At 43.8% G+C, this 18,554-nt stretch overlaps 1 protein-coding gene across 2 annotated transcripts in view; it reads right to left on the reverse strand.

The window, feature by feature from the left end:
- Positions 1 to 18,554, reverse strand: part of Mrrf (mitochondrial ribosome recycling factor) — a 52,194-nt gene that overhangs the window by 23,007 nt on the left and 10,633 nt on the right. For both annotated transcript variants that reach the window (XM_032903170.1, XM_032903171.1), the window contains 2 exons: positions 17,771 to 17,889; positions 11,295 to 11,386 (listed from right to left, as the gene is read on the reverse strand). In XM_032903170.1, coding sequence (XP_032759061.1) covers positions 11,295 to 11,386; positions 17,771 to 17,889 — 211 coding nt within the window. The remainder of the gene's footprint in view (positions 1 to 11,294; positions 11,387 to 17,770; positions 17,890 to 18,554) is intronic.

Genomic DNA, 18,554 nt, shown 5'->3' on the forward strand with positions numbered 1-18,554 from the left:
GGCAGACTTCTTGTTATCTTGGAAACTCTGGTCTAAGTCTAGGAAGAATTCTCCTTTGATCACCTCAGAACTTTGGTGTGGAGGAGGAAACCAGCAAAGCCTCAGATTTCCCATCCAATGTCCAGATGAACGGAGGGGGCTATGTTGGTAAATCTCCATTGAGAAGCATCAGGAGAGAACTGGGTGGGGAGGAGAGCTAGCATCTCTGGCTTTACCAGAAACATAAAGCCAATCTATACTAGACTTTCTCATGTGGGTATACCTTCCAAGGGGCCTTGTTCACTGTAATTCATATTCACAGAATAAACCAAGTGCTTATTAACAATCAAACTATGGTGCTCCTGAGCAACTCAAATTCCAAGATAATCACAGCATAATGACTCAACTCCTCCCATCCCTAAAAGCAGAGCAAAGGAAAAAAAGCCATGAGTGTGAGGCTGGGAGAGGGGTTAGTATGAAGAGGAAAGAAAGCATGATGGACCACAAGAGAATCAGGGAGCAAAAGTAAGGTAGCCTTGGTTTTACTCCCAAATAACCAGGATAAAAAAAAAAAAGCTGTGTCCAAGAATTGCTTAACCGAGAGAATGAATTCAAACACCAAAAGACAAGGAATTAAAACATACTGAGTACCTGTTCAGCCCCTGGGAAGAAGTCCCACATATAATGTCTGATTGCTCCCCAAACCATTGACAGTCTCATTTTACAGATACGGTGGCTACTGTGGGAGGTGCACACCACCCTGACTGCACTCCCCAGGATGGGCTCTGAGCAGCACAGATGCCCGTAGCTCCTGGCTTCCAAACTGTCAGACCTTCCATTACATTCAGCTGAGATCACCCCAAGCAGACTCTCTAACTACTCCTGGCCAACACTCACCCATTCATAACACAGGACTGACTATGGTAGGGCTCTGCCAGGGATAGCCTCTGCTCAGAATCACCCTAGGAGTTGTGCTGCGTAACTTTCATCCTATGCTTTTGTTTAGACCTGTGGTCAGATCTTGGCTGTCTTCTCCCCGCTGCCTCGGTCCCCGCCATCCTTCACACCTCTAATCCCATCTTTGTGTGCTTCTTGGAGAATCCAAACTGATATATTCCCATGGCAGAGCAACTGGGGATAAAGATCAGGGGTAGAACACTTGCCTAGCATGTGCAAAGCTCTGTTTAATCCCCATTCCTGGGAAAAGGCGGTGCTGGCTTGCATGTCAGGCAAGTCCTCCCATTACAATGCCAGAGGCCAGCCTGCTACCAAATAGCATGAGCAGGCACCACTAAAATGATACAACGAGCAAGTGTGTGGTAGAGAGAAGGGAAAGAAGGAGAAGCGGACCAGTTTGTGCACTATGAAGAGAGGCAGAATGGAGACTCAAGGTGCTGAGGAACACAGCCTAACATGAGTGGCCTGGGCTGCCATCTGAGGCCATGCTGATATCTGTACCTGTGCTGCCTTTGAGGAACATGTCTGGGTCTGTGGCCCTGTTACCAACAAAGGCCATTTGGACATTGGTAGTCTGGGCTGACACCTGGGGCCATGTACATATCCCAAGGGTGAGCTGACCTGAGCTGAGCTGAGCTGGGATGGCTTCTCCTTTGCTGCCTCCTGCAGGAGGGACAGCTGACCCTGCCCCTCACCTAGGCAGTTTGGAAGAGCTAGCCCTGGCAGCATGGACCTGGGAGAATTGGCTTTGCCCCTTGCTGGGGTTGGCACAGGAGAGCTGGCCCTGATCCTTACCTGGCAACCACCCAGGCCCAGATCTAGGGCTTGGAGTTGGCCCACCTCAAACAACATCTACCCCATCTATGAGCTGACGGGGTTGCATGAAGAGGCCAGACTCCATGACACAGGGCAACAACAGGATATCCAAGAGGGATGGTGTAGCAGACCAGAGGCCTCCCAGGTCAGTAACTCATTACAATGAGCATCTGCAAGTAAAGCTGTTTGGGCAAAAGGCTATATTTTTAAAAGTTCTTCTTTTTGTATTTTTTGTTTTCTTTTGAAGGGTAGGTTGCGAGGGCAGAGGGCAGATATAGAGGCACTGGAAGATGAGCAGGATGGGAGAGCATGATGTGAGGTTCACAAAGAATCAATAAAAAGTAAAATAAAAATTATTTTTTGTTTTTACTTATTTGTGTATTGGGGGCGGGTATGCGTGTGGCATAACTCATGAGTGGAGGTCAGTGGACAACTTTCAGGAGTTGGTTCTCTCCTTCTACCACGAGGACCCCAAGGATGAACTCAATGTTGTTAAGCTTGGCTGTTGAGCCACCTCCTTGGCCCTAACAATTAAAATTCACCCAGCATCCACACACCTCTCAGCAGCTCCATCATGAACCCCAGTCCAAGGTCAGCACTGTGTGTGGATGGTCCTTGGGTTTATCCTTTGCCTCCTTACAGAATACTCTTTACACCAGCAGCCAGTGCAATCTTAAGAAAACCTAAGCCACACCACTCCCCTGTTCAAAGTCCTTAATGGTTCCACTTTATTCTAAGTCAAAGCAAAAATCTTCATCACAGATTGTGAACTCTTACAGGCTTCGGCTTCCTCACTGCACTGACTTCATCCCTGAGCTCACTTCCCTAGTGCACTCTGCCACAGCTTCTCAAATACCCATGGCAGACTCCCCCAGGCCCTCTGTTGAGGGTTAGACACAGGTACATGTGGCTCTCCCACACACTTCAGTTTCCTGCTGTGTGATCATGACAGCCACGAGTGTCTTCAAGACTGAACCACCATCCTCATCAGCTCTACTCATGGCATCCCATCCCTGCACACCTCACTTTTATGCAGGAGAGAGAACAAAATCATTCTTATCCAGGAGCCCCCTTCTCTCATTCTGTATGTGTTACTGAGCTCCTCTGCTCAAATTCCATACGGTGAATGGCTCAGTCTAGCCTGCTGTCCACCTGATCCTGTGTCTTCACTGTGCTTGCATATAGAACACACTCAATTATCTATTGAGTACGTTACTGACTCTCTAGAAGGCTTTCTATTTATGGGGGAAAGTCCAAAACAAAACAAACAAACCCATCTACATTCTTTTTTCTTTTAGATTTATTTTATTTATTCCATGTATATAAGTACACTGTAGCTGTCTTCAGACACACCTGAAGGAGACATCGAATCCCATTATAGATGGTTGTGAGCCACCGTGTGGTTGCTGGGAATTGAACTCAAGACCTCTACAAGAGCAGTCAATGCTCTTAACTGCTGAGTCATCTCTCCAGCCCCCACTTCTACAATCTTATAAAACTAGATGGTTGTTGTGGTTTGCCCAGAAGTTATCTGTATTTTGATGCTAATTCCACTGCCCCAAGGACAGCTAACTAGTCACTACTCAGAAGTCAGATGACTTCACCAGAACCACCTCCCCATTGAATTTGTAAAGTACAGGTGAGAGGCAGGTATAAGATAGAAGGAAGCCTGTCATTGGAGGAGAAGGAAGGATGGGCGGAAGAGAAATTTGAAGGAGGAGGAGGAGACTAGGAGAGAGAGGAAGAGACAGGACAGAGGAGAGAGAGGGGGGAGAAGCCATGGCAGGTGATGTTAAGATTCTACTCTGTGTATTTACAGGTTGTTATCAATGTTCCTAAGGGATGGATGGTACCGGGCTTTGTATGTTTAAGTGGGCAATTATATCTTACCAATTGGGTCAAAGATTATTGTGTTGTGTGTTCTTTTATGTGAGGGTTTGAGTATAGGAAAGTGTGTGGCGGCAAGAGACACTGGGTCGCTGAGGAGTAGGGATGTGTTTCCACCAAGATATCTAGCAGATATCTTGGGCACCGCTGTGCGGACCTAGTGGGATAAAAGACAACCATTACTCTTTTTTATTTTTATATTTTTACAATAACAGACGGTAGCTGTCTTATCAGAGGAGGAAACACGGACGGGTGGAAGATGGCCTGCCAAGAAGGAGATGGGAAATAAAAACTATTTTATATCTTGAGTGGAATGGTAGTTACAGGGACATGTAAGTTGGTCTAAACTCACCTTCATGTACATTTCATTTTTTTTTTAGATAAACTCACTCACATACACTTGATATTCAGTTATTTACTTATTTTGAGACAGTCTCATTATGTAACCCTGACTGGCCTAAAGCTCACTCTGTAGACCAGGCTATTTTTGAACTCAAAGAGATCTGCTTGCCTCTGCCTCCTGAGTATGTGATTGTGTGTTCCCCCAGCCTAACATCATCTGCACTGGAAACAGTACTCACTAAACTTAAGATACACCTCTAAGTAGAGTTAAAGATTCCTGATGTACTGTACTTCAGAGTGCCCAACAAAAACATGGCATATAAATCCACTGTCAGATGGTGGATCCTGATTTGAGCATTGAAAATTATGTTTTTAAGATTAATTTACTTTTATTTTATGATTTATGAGTATTTTTCCTGCATATATGTCCATCCCTGATGCTCACAGAAGCCATAAAATAACAACAGATCCCCTAGAACCATGTGAGCACTGGGAGCTCAATTTGGGACCTCAGCAAAAGCAGAAAGTGCTCTTACCCACTGAACCATTTCTCTGGGCCCTGGAAATAGCTTATTCTACATGACTTGGATTATCATTGTGGGGTCTGAATGAGAATGGCCCCCACAGTTCATATGCTTGAATGCTTTGTCCCTAGTTGGTAGACTATTCAGAATGGATTAGACGGCTGGAGTAGGTGCATCTCCAAGGGTGGGATTTTAGGTTTCAAAAGTGCATGCCAGGTCCTGTCTCTCTCTGCCTGTGGATCAGGATGTAGGTCTCAGCTATAGCTCTTCTGATCATGACTACCTGATACCATGCTGTCCTCCTTAGTGATCATACTTCTCAAATTGTAAGCGAGCCCCTAATTAAATGCTTTCTTTTATAAGTTGCCTTGGTCATGGTATCTCTTCACAATAATAAACGAGTAACTAAGACAATTATATTATCAAATTTTAAAATATCAATCTCTACACCCTTTACTATGAAAATCGGCAAATGTGAAACAGAAAGCACTCTTACAAGGCTACAGAAGCAAGACTATAAATCTGAGGTGAAACAGCTCCACATCTGGATCCTCTCACCTCTGCTTGGACTAGCTAACGAGCCTGAGCGAACTCTCAAAGGTTTACAGTGACATGTATACAACAAAAACGACACACACACAACAGCAGGGCAGCCGAACGGGATGAGGCAAATACAGAGCACTGTCCCCTTGCTTACTGTTAGCTACTCTGTAAGCTAAAGGAGGCATCAACTACTATAGAGGTTTCCACAAGGATAACAACAGGCTTGGGTCTGAGGAACAATGGAGGGGTCACCCAGGTATGCTGTAAATGGCTGTGGAGTCCTACACTGTCCGTATCTCTAAGCAACTGAGCACTGCACAGTGTGCTGCAAACACAAGAAACATCAAGTAGCAAGAAAAACGCTCAGGCCCCATGAGCCCCACATTCCATATTCACTTCTTCCCCAACTCTCAACCACTTCATCTGTTCTCAGCGGGACCCAGAGTCAGGCTTTAGAATTTACAAGAGCTAAAACACAGCTAAGAGGCTGGAAAGCCAGCCCAGCAGTTAAGAGCACTGCTCACTCTCAACAGAGGACTCAGGATGCTAATCAGCACCCACCTGGCCGCTCAGTCACCATAACTCCAGTTCTAAGAGATCTGAGACCCTCTTCTGACCTCCATTGGCATTAGGCACAGGCACACACACAGTGTACATACATACATGCAGGTAAAACACTCATACAACTAAATTAAAATACACAAATCTAAGAAAAAACGTCACCAAAAGACAGTTTAAAACAAGATATCTGACATTTGGGAAATAGTTAATACTACGTATAAAATGCAAACACTGAACAACCTTTAAAAAGAATAAAGAAGCTGGGCAGTGGTGCACGCCTTAATCCCAGCACTTAGGAGGGAGAGGTAGGCTGATCTCTGAGTTCAAGGCCAGCCTGGTCTATAGAGCAAGTTCTAGAACAGCCAGGGATACATAGAGAAACCCTGTCTCAAAACACCAACAAGACAAAACAGAATAAGGAATAAACCATTTGTGTGGTGGTGCACATAAGAGCAAACATTCAAGGTCATTTTTAGCTAGCAAGTTTAGGGTTACCCTAGGCTACATAAGATATTGTCTTGAAAAAAATAGGGAATTTTCATAGAAAACATGGACATACTGCTTCATTTAGTGAGCATACAGTACAAAAGCTATTTCCGGAAGAACAGGGTGGAGTATTTTTACCAGAAAAGACAACATGACAAACTCCTACAGCCATCAAGCTTGTAGTCACAGGTGCTCAAGAGACGGAACCAGACAGATTTCTCCGAGTTCAAGGCCAGTCTGGTCTACATATGATTGGGAGCTCCAGACCAGTGAACACTATTTAAAATAAACAAACAAAACAACTCTGGCCACACAGCTGATCTTTGGCAGCAAAAAGAGGAAAAGGACTACTCAGCTCCCTGGCCTGACCTCCTACCATCTTATCTTCCACCTCTTCACTGATCAGAGCCATGAACTCAGCAAACTCATTTTGACAGATCTAAGACTCTAGGAAGTGGGATGACATGAGGTAGGAGCTCAGTTACAGGAGAACTGCAGTTGGACAAACAGAGTTAGGGCAAAAAAGCAAACTTGCAGATAACCCTGAGGCACAAGAGTCGCAATGGCCAGAGAAGGCAAATCTTCCTAATAAGCTTGAGATCTTATAAACAGAAATGGATCTTAGTGAGTTATTCGTCTTATTCTCTTCTATTTCCCAAACTTGCCTTGGGTGTGCATGTGCCTTGCACCAACTGTGAGACCCAGAGCAGTGCTTCAGTTCTCTGACTCTATGTCCTTATCCCTATAAGGGGAAGGAGGCCCTTACCTGTCTGTGAGAAGGAATGAAAGGAACAGCAGCATCTGATAGCGAAAAGTAAGTTCTGCCAAGTATTAACCACTTCAAGCATATTATCACATTGTCTCCCAAGAACGACATAAATAATCCCATGAATTTAATTTTACAGATGCACTTCCAAGATTAAGAGCAATGAAAAGACTTGCTACTGATGGCTATTTGAGGCCAGCCTGGTCTAAAGAGTGAGTTCCAGAACAGCCAGAGCTAAACCCAGAAAAACCCTGTCTCAAAAGAACCAAAACAAACAAACCAAAGACAAACAAAAAACAAAAAACAAAACAAAACAAAAAAAAACCAATAGATTTTTAAACAGTACGAGGGGAATAGATTGTAGCCAGCACCCTCATCCTCTGGTTCTCAACCTCTCGTCTGCAGTCCTGGACAGGCCACTTCACTTCACTGAGCCTTGACTTCCTCCTGTCCCCGATGATGAGTCTGTCCTTGGGTCTGCCAGGTCCCTCCACAGCCCCCAGATTCTGCAAAGCTATGAATCTGTTGCTCGTTTTCACTGTTCACTTGGGTTCACTTCAGAGCAGCCCAAACGTGTGTCACATTTTTGTTTGAAAGATCAGACTGACATAACATGCATCTTTGCTACCCTGCTGGAGTTAACGGTTGCCCTTGGTGTGTCCAATATAAGTCTGAAGGATCTGTATGTTTAACTTGTAAATTTCAAAGACACGGGGATTCGTTACATTAATTCTTACAATATTTTATCTTGGCTAATGGATGTAATCCAAGAGAAAGTAGACAGACCAAAACCCTCTGCTCCTGCAAACCTCATTTTTTATATAGTTTCTTCTCTTTGACAAGGTGGCAGGGTCATGAGGCCCCTTACTGAACTATGTGTTTGGTCGTTTTCCAGATTAAAAATGAATGGTCTGTTCTTTATTATGGAAGCTATGTCATCTGAGGGGATAAAAGTTGATTTTAAAGTAAAAGGACCAAAGTTTCCATTAGGTTTTGGCAGTGACTCCCACATGGCCCTAGTGACTTGCTGTGTTTAAGTTACTATTTGTAAAGTAGGTAAAAGAGTACACAAAGACAGGCAGAGATTTCCTAAGGTTAAGAGAGACAATAAGCCGTGAGATCTGTTGGGAGGAAAGAAACTCCATTCACTGTTACTTCAGTGAACGGTGAACATTAAGAATGAAGAACAGTCAACACTGGACACCACTCTGCCAGGGGCTTTCAGGAGCCTGACACACAAGGCAGGCAGGAGAGTACATTGCTTAAATGTAAACTCTGCCGCCACACACATTCCGAATAAATGTACTGCCATGACTAGCACGTGTGTGTGTGTGTGTGTGTGTGTGTGTGTGTGTATGCGTGCACGCGTGCACGGGCATGGTCATATGCCAAATGTGTGTGGGTACTCCATGAGACCGGAGGAGGTCAGACCCTTGAGTTACAGTTAAAGGCAGCTGTGAGCTGCCTGATAAGGTACTAGGAACTGAACTCGGGTCCTCTGGAAGGGCAGTAGCAGCCCTAACTGCTGAGCCGTCTCTGCAGCCCTTCTACTTGTGAATCTTGCTTCTGATACCCATGAGTACTTTCAGCACTTTCCGGAATCACTTATCTAAACAGAGGAATAGAAAACCTGTGATTCTCAAATCCTACCTATCTATCACTTACTGGTCAACTGATCTTGGGCAATTTCTTCATATCTCAGAGCTTCAGGACTTTTTTCCAATAAACTGTGGGCCACAGTAGCTTTCTCAAGCAAGCTGGAGGTAATACAAACATAAGGCCTGACAAATGACCTATGAACGAATATAAGGTAAACATAGGCCTATATATCCCCAGCAGAGTCTGGTATAGACACACGCTCAGAAGACACCTCCCAAGTACACATATAGTTGGACTTGAACCCACGTCTTTATGGCTGTTAAATACTAGGTTATACTGCCTAATTCGCACAATTTCAGAGCAGAGTGTTAATTCAAGGAAGTTCTTCGTTTCCTCAGTGTTCTGACTGGTTCTCGTGGCTGAGTATAAACTCTGCTTTCTGTACTCACAGCACTCTGAAGGCTGAGGCAGGCTGATCTCAAATACCTGGCCATATAAGAGGACTTCATCATAAAAAGGAAAAACAAAAGAAAGAAAAAAAGAAAAGAAAAAAATCATGATGCTAACATACTTTGTAACCAAGGAAACCTGAGCTGAGCTCCCAGCTTTAGAAACGAAGGCCTCGAAGGCACTAGTTTGCCTCTTTGAGCAGATCGTATGACAAATGAAGTAGTTTCCATAAAGTGATACAGCATGACAGGTGACACAATGGAACCCTGGTCATTCCATCTCCCTTCTAGTTACCTGGAAGATGTCATTCATTTGCTTTACATCATTCAGATGTCCCTTCCTTTATGAATCTTGCTTTTATAAAGCCCCCAAATTTCTCTAACTTTTTAAAAAGATTTTTTTAATTTATGTGTAGGTATTCATACCCACATGAGTTCACGTGCACACAGATGTGCAAGCGCTCAAGAGGCCTGTGGTGGTTTGAAAGGGAATGACCCCCATTGGGTGCATGTATTTGAATACTTGGTCTCTAGTTGGTGGAACTGTGAAAGGATTTGGAGGTGTGGAGCTGGCTTTGAAGTTTCAGAAGGACTCTTGCCATCCCCCAGTGTACACTCTGCTTTCTGTCTGAGAGCTCTCAGCTGCTGTTCCAGCATCATGCCTGCCTGTCTACCACCATGCTCCCTGCTATGATGGTGATAGATTCCTATACCTCTGGAACTATCAGCCCCAAATAAATTCTTCCATGTATAGGCTGCCTTGGTCATGGTGTTTTATCGCAGCAACAGTAACTAAGACAATGCCAGAAGACATATCAAATCTCTTAGATCTGGAGAAACAGTTGTAAGCTATCTAAACGTAGGCGCTGGGAACTGAAGCCAGGTCCTCTGCAAGAGCAGTAAGTACTCTCGCCCGCTGAGCCGTCTTTCCTTATCTCTGCCCGGCTGGTTCTTCAGAGACATTAGCATCACTGGACAGTGCACTGGCAGTTTACTGTATCTGCTCCACTAGCTCAGGTGAGCTTCGGAGGGTAAGGAGCTCTGTCGTTTTCTTTACCGCTGTCCTATGGTCAGTGCGTAGTACTTGTTGAATGGATAACAAACTGATCCAGTGTGAGGAACTGTACAGTAGTAGTAGGGCTTCCTTCCTCTGCTGTGTAACCATGGCTCGTGTCTCACCTGGACTGCTGTAATTTTGACTGCTGACTTCTCTTTTCATGTCTACTGCCTCATAAATTCCATATGTTAATTAGCAATGAGAGAGACACCCACAAAGCTCTATTTGACCATCAATCCTTTGCCTCAACCCATGCAACGGCTTTTCCTCACCATCAGAAGAAATCCCAGTTCCTCCCACTGCCTTGAACCTCCACCATCAGTCCTAGTCCAAACCTACTCTCACTACCCTTTAGGCACTCCTGATTTCCTTTTACTCAAACAGTCATCATCCTGTCCATTCTTTCAAGAGTTACGTTGTATAGATCAGGCTGGCCTTGAACTTGTGACCCTCCTGACCCCACTTCCCAAGTATTATCTTTTCTTTTTAAAAGTAATTTTAATTGATTACCTGGGGGGTGGGGTTGCTGCCACAGCACACACATGGAGGCCAAAGGACAACTCCATGGCCAATTGTCTCTTCGCCTTTATGTGGCTCAGGATTGAAGTCGGATAGTCAGGCTTTTTTGGCAAGAGTCCTTTTTAACCCACTGAACATCTCATCAGCCCTGCCTTCTCTTTTCAATTTTAGGAACAAGGACCTATTTTTAATCATTTAAAACTCCATTAAAAAACAAAACAAAAAACCATGACTCTGGATTTATGCCTTTAATTCTTCAATTACCAAAGACTAATGTAAAAATAATTCAACAAGGAACATGGGGTTAGAGTTGACAGTGTCAAGTTGCTTTCTGATCTGAGGCTTGCCACTCACCCTTCCTGGAATGTTTCCTCTAGGCTGATGAGTCTGCCTCCTCATCAGGCTCTCAGCAGAAACATTAGCTCCTTACAGAATCCCCCACAGTAAACCTGCCCTTTCCTCCATCTCTCCCACCATGCGCTCTCACTTGGATACCAGTGGCTTTTATTTCCTCCTAGAATTTACTTAATGTGATCTGTAATGGCTCTGTGTGCTAACTTGTCCTAACTTTTCTGCCAGAAAGTGTGAGGACAAGGTGTTCTGAAAGCTCACTGCTGTAGACCAAGCGTCCAGCACACATAGGTGTTGGGAACGAGTCTGTGCCAGCAAACTGATCTTATAGCACAGCCAGGGTGGAAGACACAGGTAAGTGAGCCACGCCACTGGCCCAAGAGTGCTGCAGGATACTGGTTTTCATCCAAGGGCAACTACCCCCATCACTGGAATACATGGATTTCAGCCAAACTTACTTAGGAATGGGTACCCGAATTAGTGTTCCTTCCACTTCTGGGTTCAGATTCATTCCACTTTCTCTTATAGCCTTGATAGCTGCAGCTGTACACTGAAAACCAGATCAAAAGGTAAACAGAATTAGTAAATAATTATTACCAGATGCAAGCCCTCTGTCGATAACTGGCAACCCATCTTGGCAGAACATGGAAACATTTAGTTCTGTTACCAGTAAGATCAGGAAGTTACACTGGTGTAGAGTGCTTTGATCAAGCTGAATAGCAAACTATGTCCACTCCTGGTACCAGTGTATTGCGGAAGGAAAAAAGAAAGAGTAGAAAAAATAAAAAGAAAACAGCTCTGCTTCTTTGAAAAGATTTCAATGGTTTGAGGCAACACAGATCAAAACCACAATAAATCCTCAAGGGAGGAGGGCTGGTCTGTGCAAAGATCGGTGCAAAGACAGATGAAAGATTTCATACGTTAAAAATTCCAGTTGACATTTTACACTCAAAATATACCAGTGCCGATGTGGAATGAGTAAATAAATTTAACTCGTTCAGACCTATACTCAATCCCAAGCTCACACTTCAGCATGAGAGTAAACCTCCCCCGGTGTGCACAGCAAAGGGCAGAATGGACAAGAGTCACAGCGTGGGTCTTGGGAGTCAGAAAAGCTTCAGCTTATGTCTAGCTCTGGGACCAGGTTCCCTGAACAATAAATTTGACCATTCACAATCTGAGATGACCTGGTACCCAAACATCATTAAGACGGTGAACTAATGTGCCTTACTCAGTGCTGTTAATGCCCAGTAAGAGCAGTCAGGATATGAATAACCCATGTCCATGTACTGTTAATGTCCAGTAAGAGCAGTTAGGATATGAATAACCCATGTCCATGTACTGTTAATGTCCAGTAAGAGCAGTTAGGATATGAATAACCCATGTCCATGTACTGAGCACGTGTAAAGTCCTCAAATCAATGTCAGAGTTAATGTACGAGTTACACTGAAACACTGTCGTCGTCCTAACATCCTCCAGTATCTCCTCTGACAGGCTCACTCACTAGTACAGAGTCCCTAATGTCCAGCCTTGTATCGATCCTAAAAGCAAAAGAAAGTGAATGGAAGAGATTCCCACTAGATGACAATGAATTCCCAAGAACGAGGCTTCTGATATGCTCAAAAGAGGTTTAGGTTTCCCAGACTGATCCGCCTCACTTGATCTCGAAGGCCAGCTCCTGACTTGAGCTCTTCCCCAGCTTTTACATCTGAAAGCATGGAGGGTGGCACATAGCTAATTTATTTCTCCAAGCATCTCACTGTTAATGTAAAAACTTCCCATCCCATCTTTAAATAACCTTAATCCTACACCCGTATGAGGTCAAAATGGCAAACTAGAACATCCACACGAAGATGTGAAGAATCTAAAGCTTTAAAATGGCACCTCTGGCCACAGGCTCTCAGGTTGCAAAGGGACCTGTGACATAACCAAGCTCCAGCTGTTGACTGTGAACTAGGCAAGGGGCCTACAGGGTAAAGCCAAATCCTTTAGAACAGAGAGTATTCCCTGACAACCCAAGAAATGCACAATAAGGACACGACCTGTCAAACCCCAGTTGCTCTCAGGGGTAAGGAGAAGCTGAACTACATTTAGTCCAATGTTGTTGTGCTGTCTTTACTCTTCAAAGATCCCCAAGCTCAGTGTACTCAGTAATTATTACGTAAGGAAAGGGCTGTGAGCACTACCTGTCTATGTGGAGCCGGAGAGAAGGCTCAGCACTTAGTAACACTTGCTGCTTTTGCAAAGGATCTGAGTTTGTTTCTTAGCACCCATGAGGCAGCCACGAACCATATGTAACCCCAATTCCAGGGGACTCATCACCATCTTCTGGCCCTGTGGGCACTGCATGCACATAGTACACATAAACAGTAAAACACTCCCAGACATGAAGTCAAAATAAAAAGGTTAACTAGGTAAAGACATAAAGTTAGTATCCTCTGCAGAGAAGAACAGTCATCCTTAACAAAATCATTCATTGGTGGAGTTAAGAGTGAAGAGAGGACCCCCATTTCATGGAGGAAGCTTTATCTCCCATCCCCCAGTCTTCTCACCATAAAACCAAGAAAACACTGCTTATAACCCCCTACCACCACCGAGCTCCTTTCAGATGAATATATTCCATGCAACCTTCCCCTTAGACACGAGAGTACTGACTCACCAAGCCAGGCAGGAAATGTGCCCCAAAAATTTCACCTTCACAGTAGAAGGTCCAGTGCCAGGTGAAGTACAAGGCAAGTGGGCACCAACAACTTGAACAAATACTAGTAATCTTGCTTAAATAAATCTATTAGAAAATGCATCTCCTGACTTTACTTCAAAACCTTACTTTTTACATTTTAGTTTTTATATGTCTTCATATTCAGGGAAAAATGTTAAGTGAGGTTTTTTTTTGTTTTTTTGTTTTTGTTTTTTTTTTTTTTTGGTATTTTTTGTAAAGAAACCCTCAGAAAGTAATTCTTCTAATTTATCCTTGCTATGTGTATTTTGGTTTCACATGGTAGGACACAGACCTCAGGAAATTATAATCATCTCCCTAACAGTATTAAACAATTCATGGGTCAAACAAACAAACAGCATATACAATTCCCTTGCCTCATCCTAGCCTTTATTCTCTCACTAGAGGGGGACAATCACTCACTGGTAACACAAGGCAGACTAGTTGCTTTGCTCTTAATACTAACCAACTGGTTACAACTGCTAGAATACTGTATATAGTAATAAAGATCACTGACACCATCTGGAGACAGGCAGAGAAGATTTACATTATCAATTATAATGCTTGCCCTTGCTATTCTTTTTTTTTGTTTGTTTGTTTGTTTGTTTGTTTTTCTGTTTTGTTTTTTGTTTTGTTTTTTTTGTTTTTTTTTTTTTTTTTTGTTTTTTTTTTTTTGGTTCTTTTTTTCGGGGCTGGGTACCGAACTTAGGGCCTTGCGCCTCCTAGGGAACCGCCCTACCACTCAGCTAAATCCCCATCCCCCCTTGCTATTCTTAAGCTAATCCACCATGATGGATAAGGAATGGCAAAATGTCTGTAGACGGGTAAACAGCCAACCCTGTTAGTGCCATATTGATTACTGGCCTTCCACATTCTCTACACCTCAGTGAGCCCTTATAATACAAGGCACATGAAAACAGACCTCTAGGCTCTCTTAATCATCTATGAGTTCTGGACTAAAATAAGAAACCACTCAATTGGAGGGCTCAAAAGACACGGATGAATTAGTGGAGGATGAGGAAGAGCCCAAGCCTCCATGTCAAGCAGAGCTCTGTGCAGTAGGAAGCTAGGGGAGGTTGGTCCTTTCCCTGAGCTGTTGCCTCACCCACAAAACAGAACCATTGTGTTGATCTTACTGTTAATGTGTGACGGAAGCTCTAAGAAGGTGACTGACAACCCAGCAGAGACTTCCGCACATCAGTTCTCTTCCTTCATAGAGAAGTGATGGAGACTGTGAATTTTGCTGTCGTCGTTCTTTGCTTTATTCAAATGACGCTATGGTTTTTTTGTTTTGTTTTGTTTTTTTTTTTATTAACTTGAGTATTTCTTATATACATTTGAAAGTGTTATTCCTTTCCCGGTTTCCGGCAAACATCCCCCAATCCCTCCCCTCCCTTCTTTATGAGTGTTCCCTCCCCATCCTCCCCCATTGCCGCCTCCCCCAACAATCACGTTCACTGGGGTTCAGTCTTAGGGACCAGGGCTTCCCCTTCCACTGGTGCTCTTACTAGGATATTCATTGCTACCTATGAGGTCAGAGTCCAGGGTCAGTCCATGTATAGTCTTTAGGTAGTAGCTTAGTCCCTGGAAGTTCTGGTTGCTTGGCATTGTTGTACAACACTATGGTTTTTATTCACTACTTTTCTTTCCCATCATTAGCTGTAGCTTCATGCATGTTTAGGGAAGAGAGCAACTGTGTGCACCATTTATCAAGCAGAATACATGCCAAACAAATGCAACAGTTTTTGCCTTCAATTCGTTTGAAAGATTATACATGTAAATCTGCATTGTGTCACAACAGCATGACACAGAAATGCTCAGGTTTGGAAAGAAAGCCAACTGCACGTGAAACAGAAAGGAATTCTATAAACACAAGGAGGATTAGCTCAGCATTCTGAAGCTATGAACCTCAGTACTCTATGCGCAGCTTCTAAAGCTGGAGGAAGGAAATGTTTAGTTAGAGCTGTTTGTTTAATGTATACGCCAGATGAGAACAAGAAATTCAAAGGACAACATAACTCCCACTTCCTCCCTGTGCATGTACATGGACCCCATAACTGAGACACTGGTAAAGCTTTTCCCAGATAGTTTAGCTGAAAGATGAAAATATACTCCAACTTCTTAGGAAAAATTAAGCAGTTAATACCTCCTCTTGCTTCATAAGAGATGCTCTGGTGGCCAATCAGGTGCTACTTCTGTGAATATCATTTGCTATTTAATACCAGAAGTGGCTGGCTCTAAAAAGCAATCTGTCTGATGAGGTCCTCAAGCTGTGTAATTAGGAGGCTATTCCCTGAATTGGCCTACAGTGCCTATGGGATTAGATGAACAGGGCAGAGAGGCCTCAGTGGTTCAGAGGGGGCCAAGGAGGAAAGGAGTTGACAGTTCTCTTTGCATCCATGTCTACGCTCCTCAGTAATGCCACAAGTGAGTGTTCCCCTTCCATAAAACTAGTAACACATATCCGCCAACTTAAGGGCAGTGTATGGAATGCTTCCGTGGGCCAGGCACTGTGTTGGATGTAGATACAATGAATACATTGTATACACTCTCTACTGAGAGCTTACAACCTAGTGGAAAACTGACACTCACGTTGTACCTCCACACAGGAGTAGTAAATAGCCAGCCTAATGTTCAAGCCACACAGGCAGTACCTACAAAGGCCCAAAGAGCGCAAAAGGCATAATGTGTTTTAAGGCCAGGATCAGTAGAGCAGTGTACCAGGATACAGTGCCACAGGACGGCAAAGACTGGAAGCAGGCCAAAGCCGGATCACCTAAAGCCTTCTTGATCACAGTAGAGATTTGGGGCTTTCATTTCTTAAAGATTGTTTGAATTATGAGAATGATACAATCCAATATACACTTTGAAGCATTCAAGTTCACTGCAGCTGTAGGACTGAGACTGGCGTGGGTCAGAGTGAGCAACTGTAGCTCTAGAATTGCATCCTCCTATCAGCCTCACGAGTCTTCCGATTGGAGACAGTCTGTTCTGTTCCTGCTGCTAAGCTAGTTTGTCAGATCCAGCACACAGCCTGCTGTGGATGAGTCTCCTGAAACAGAGACCAGAGCAGGAAGGTGAGGAAATGGAAGCCCAGGGAGGAAGTAACTTGCCAGAGGACCAGGCCAGTTGGAGGTGGAGACAGGACTAGATTTCTGGTTCTCTAGGTTTCTCAACTACAGCCTGAAGGTGAGATGCAGCTCATCCTCCAGTCTCTAACGTCAGGCACTCTATGTATTGATATCTAGTCTGAACAAAAGTGAATTCCTGGAGCGTCTTCTCCAAATTCTAATACAGGGTCAAAAATGGCGCTGTTTTACCTGTCTCAAGAGTTTCTAGTTTATTTTGAGGCAATTTCATTGATCTTCCTGCCTCCCACCCCTAAAAGTTGAGATAACAGACACATGTCAGCACTCCTGGCTGCCCAACATTTTTAAAAGAGAAAAGTCAATTAGTCCAAACCATTTAGAGAAGGAAGATACTTTGTAAGTCATTCAGGGTTATTAGCTTCTTTGGAAACTAAAAACTGGAGCATCTGTTAATACTAATTACCAAGCCTACATTCCTACCTGGCAATCTTCAGCAAGAACTGAGCAGAGGTGTCCCAGAAACAGGCCACATGACTACTTCCAGGTGTGGTGGTTTGAATGAGAATGGCCCCCTTAGGTGCATATATTTGAATGTTTGGTCCCCATTTTGTGGAACTGTTTGGGAAGGATTATTATGTGTGGCCTTGGAGGAGGTACGTCACTGGGGGTCAACTTTATAAAGTTTCAAAAGCTTTTAGCTATGCTCCAGCTCCATATCTGTCTGCCTGCTACCATGCCCCTGGTAGAGAATAAGCCCCTGGAACTGTGAGCCTCAAATTAAGTGCTATCTTCTATAAGTTGCCTTGGTCATGGTGTTTTTGTTATGGCAATAGAAAAGTAACTAAGACAGTAGATTACCAGAGCCTCACATTCCCCCAAGAGACAATCACGGCTCTCCATTATTGTTTTTCAAATTACTTGAAAAGTAAGTACTTGGTCACTGTAATATTTGAGTAATATTTGAGTTTAACAGGTAAGAAATATAAAAATAAAAAAGCTTTTTTTTATCCTAAATTTTGTTTAATAAATTTCTTTCAAAACAGAAGGGAACATTTCCTTCTGACCTAATCAAACCTCCTTTATTCCAAAAGAAACTCTGAAGACAGACCCTTACAATAAGGTACCTTACCTCTGGGAAGCTGGCCATATTCACCAGAATCAACTGTGGCGACTTCATGGAGATCTGGCCAATCTGGTTTAGAGCAAGCTTCCCATCAGCAGTTACCACAGTAATATGATCAAGGGATCCTAAAGAAAAAGTAATAAGGTTTTAGGATTCTAAAGGACCTTAGAAGCCTTTATTTCTTTATCTAATTCAGATTCACAAACATACATAAACCCCTTACCAATGGGACAAGGCTGTTCATAGGAAGCTTCGGGCAGCGGAGAGAGAATGTATGTAACACTAGAAGAACCACATTGGAATTCCTTACTGGAACCAAGGTGAGTAACCATTCTGGTTTGCCTGGATTTAAAGCCTTTTCTTTGACATAGGACAGCTCATCTCTGATGGAAGTCAGGACAGAAACTTAAGCAGGGCTGGAACCTGGAGCAGGAGCTGATGCAGAGGCCATAGAGGGCTTTTTTTTTTTTTTTTTTTCCAGAGCTGGGGACCGAACCCAGGGCCTTGCGCTTGCTAGGCACTCTACCACTGAGCTAAATCCCCAACTCCTCAGCCTGCTTTCTTATGGAGCTCAGGAGCAGCAGCCCAGGAGTGGCCCTCTCCCATCAATCACTAATTAGGGAATGCCCTACAGGCCTGCCTACAGCCTGATCTTCTAGAGGCTTTTCCTCAGTTCAGGTCCCTCCTCTCACATGACTAGCTTAGGTGAGGCTGACATACGACTACCTATCTAGCACAGAGCTGAAACTGAAAAGGATCCTCCTTCCAACAGCGCTGCCACTCAGCTACA

The sequence above is a fragment of the Rattus rattus genome, chromosome 5 (assembly GCF_011064425.1).
Source record: "Rattus rattus isolate New Zealand chromosome 5, Rrattus_CSIRO_v1, whole genome shotgun sequence".
NCBI classification, from domain to species: domain Eukaryota; kingdom Metazoa; phylum Chordata; class Mammalia; order Rodentia; family Muridae; genus Rattus; species Rattus rattus.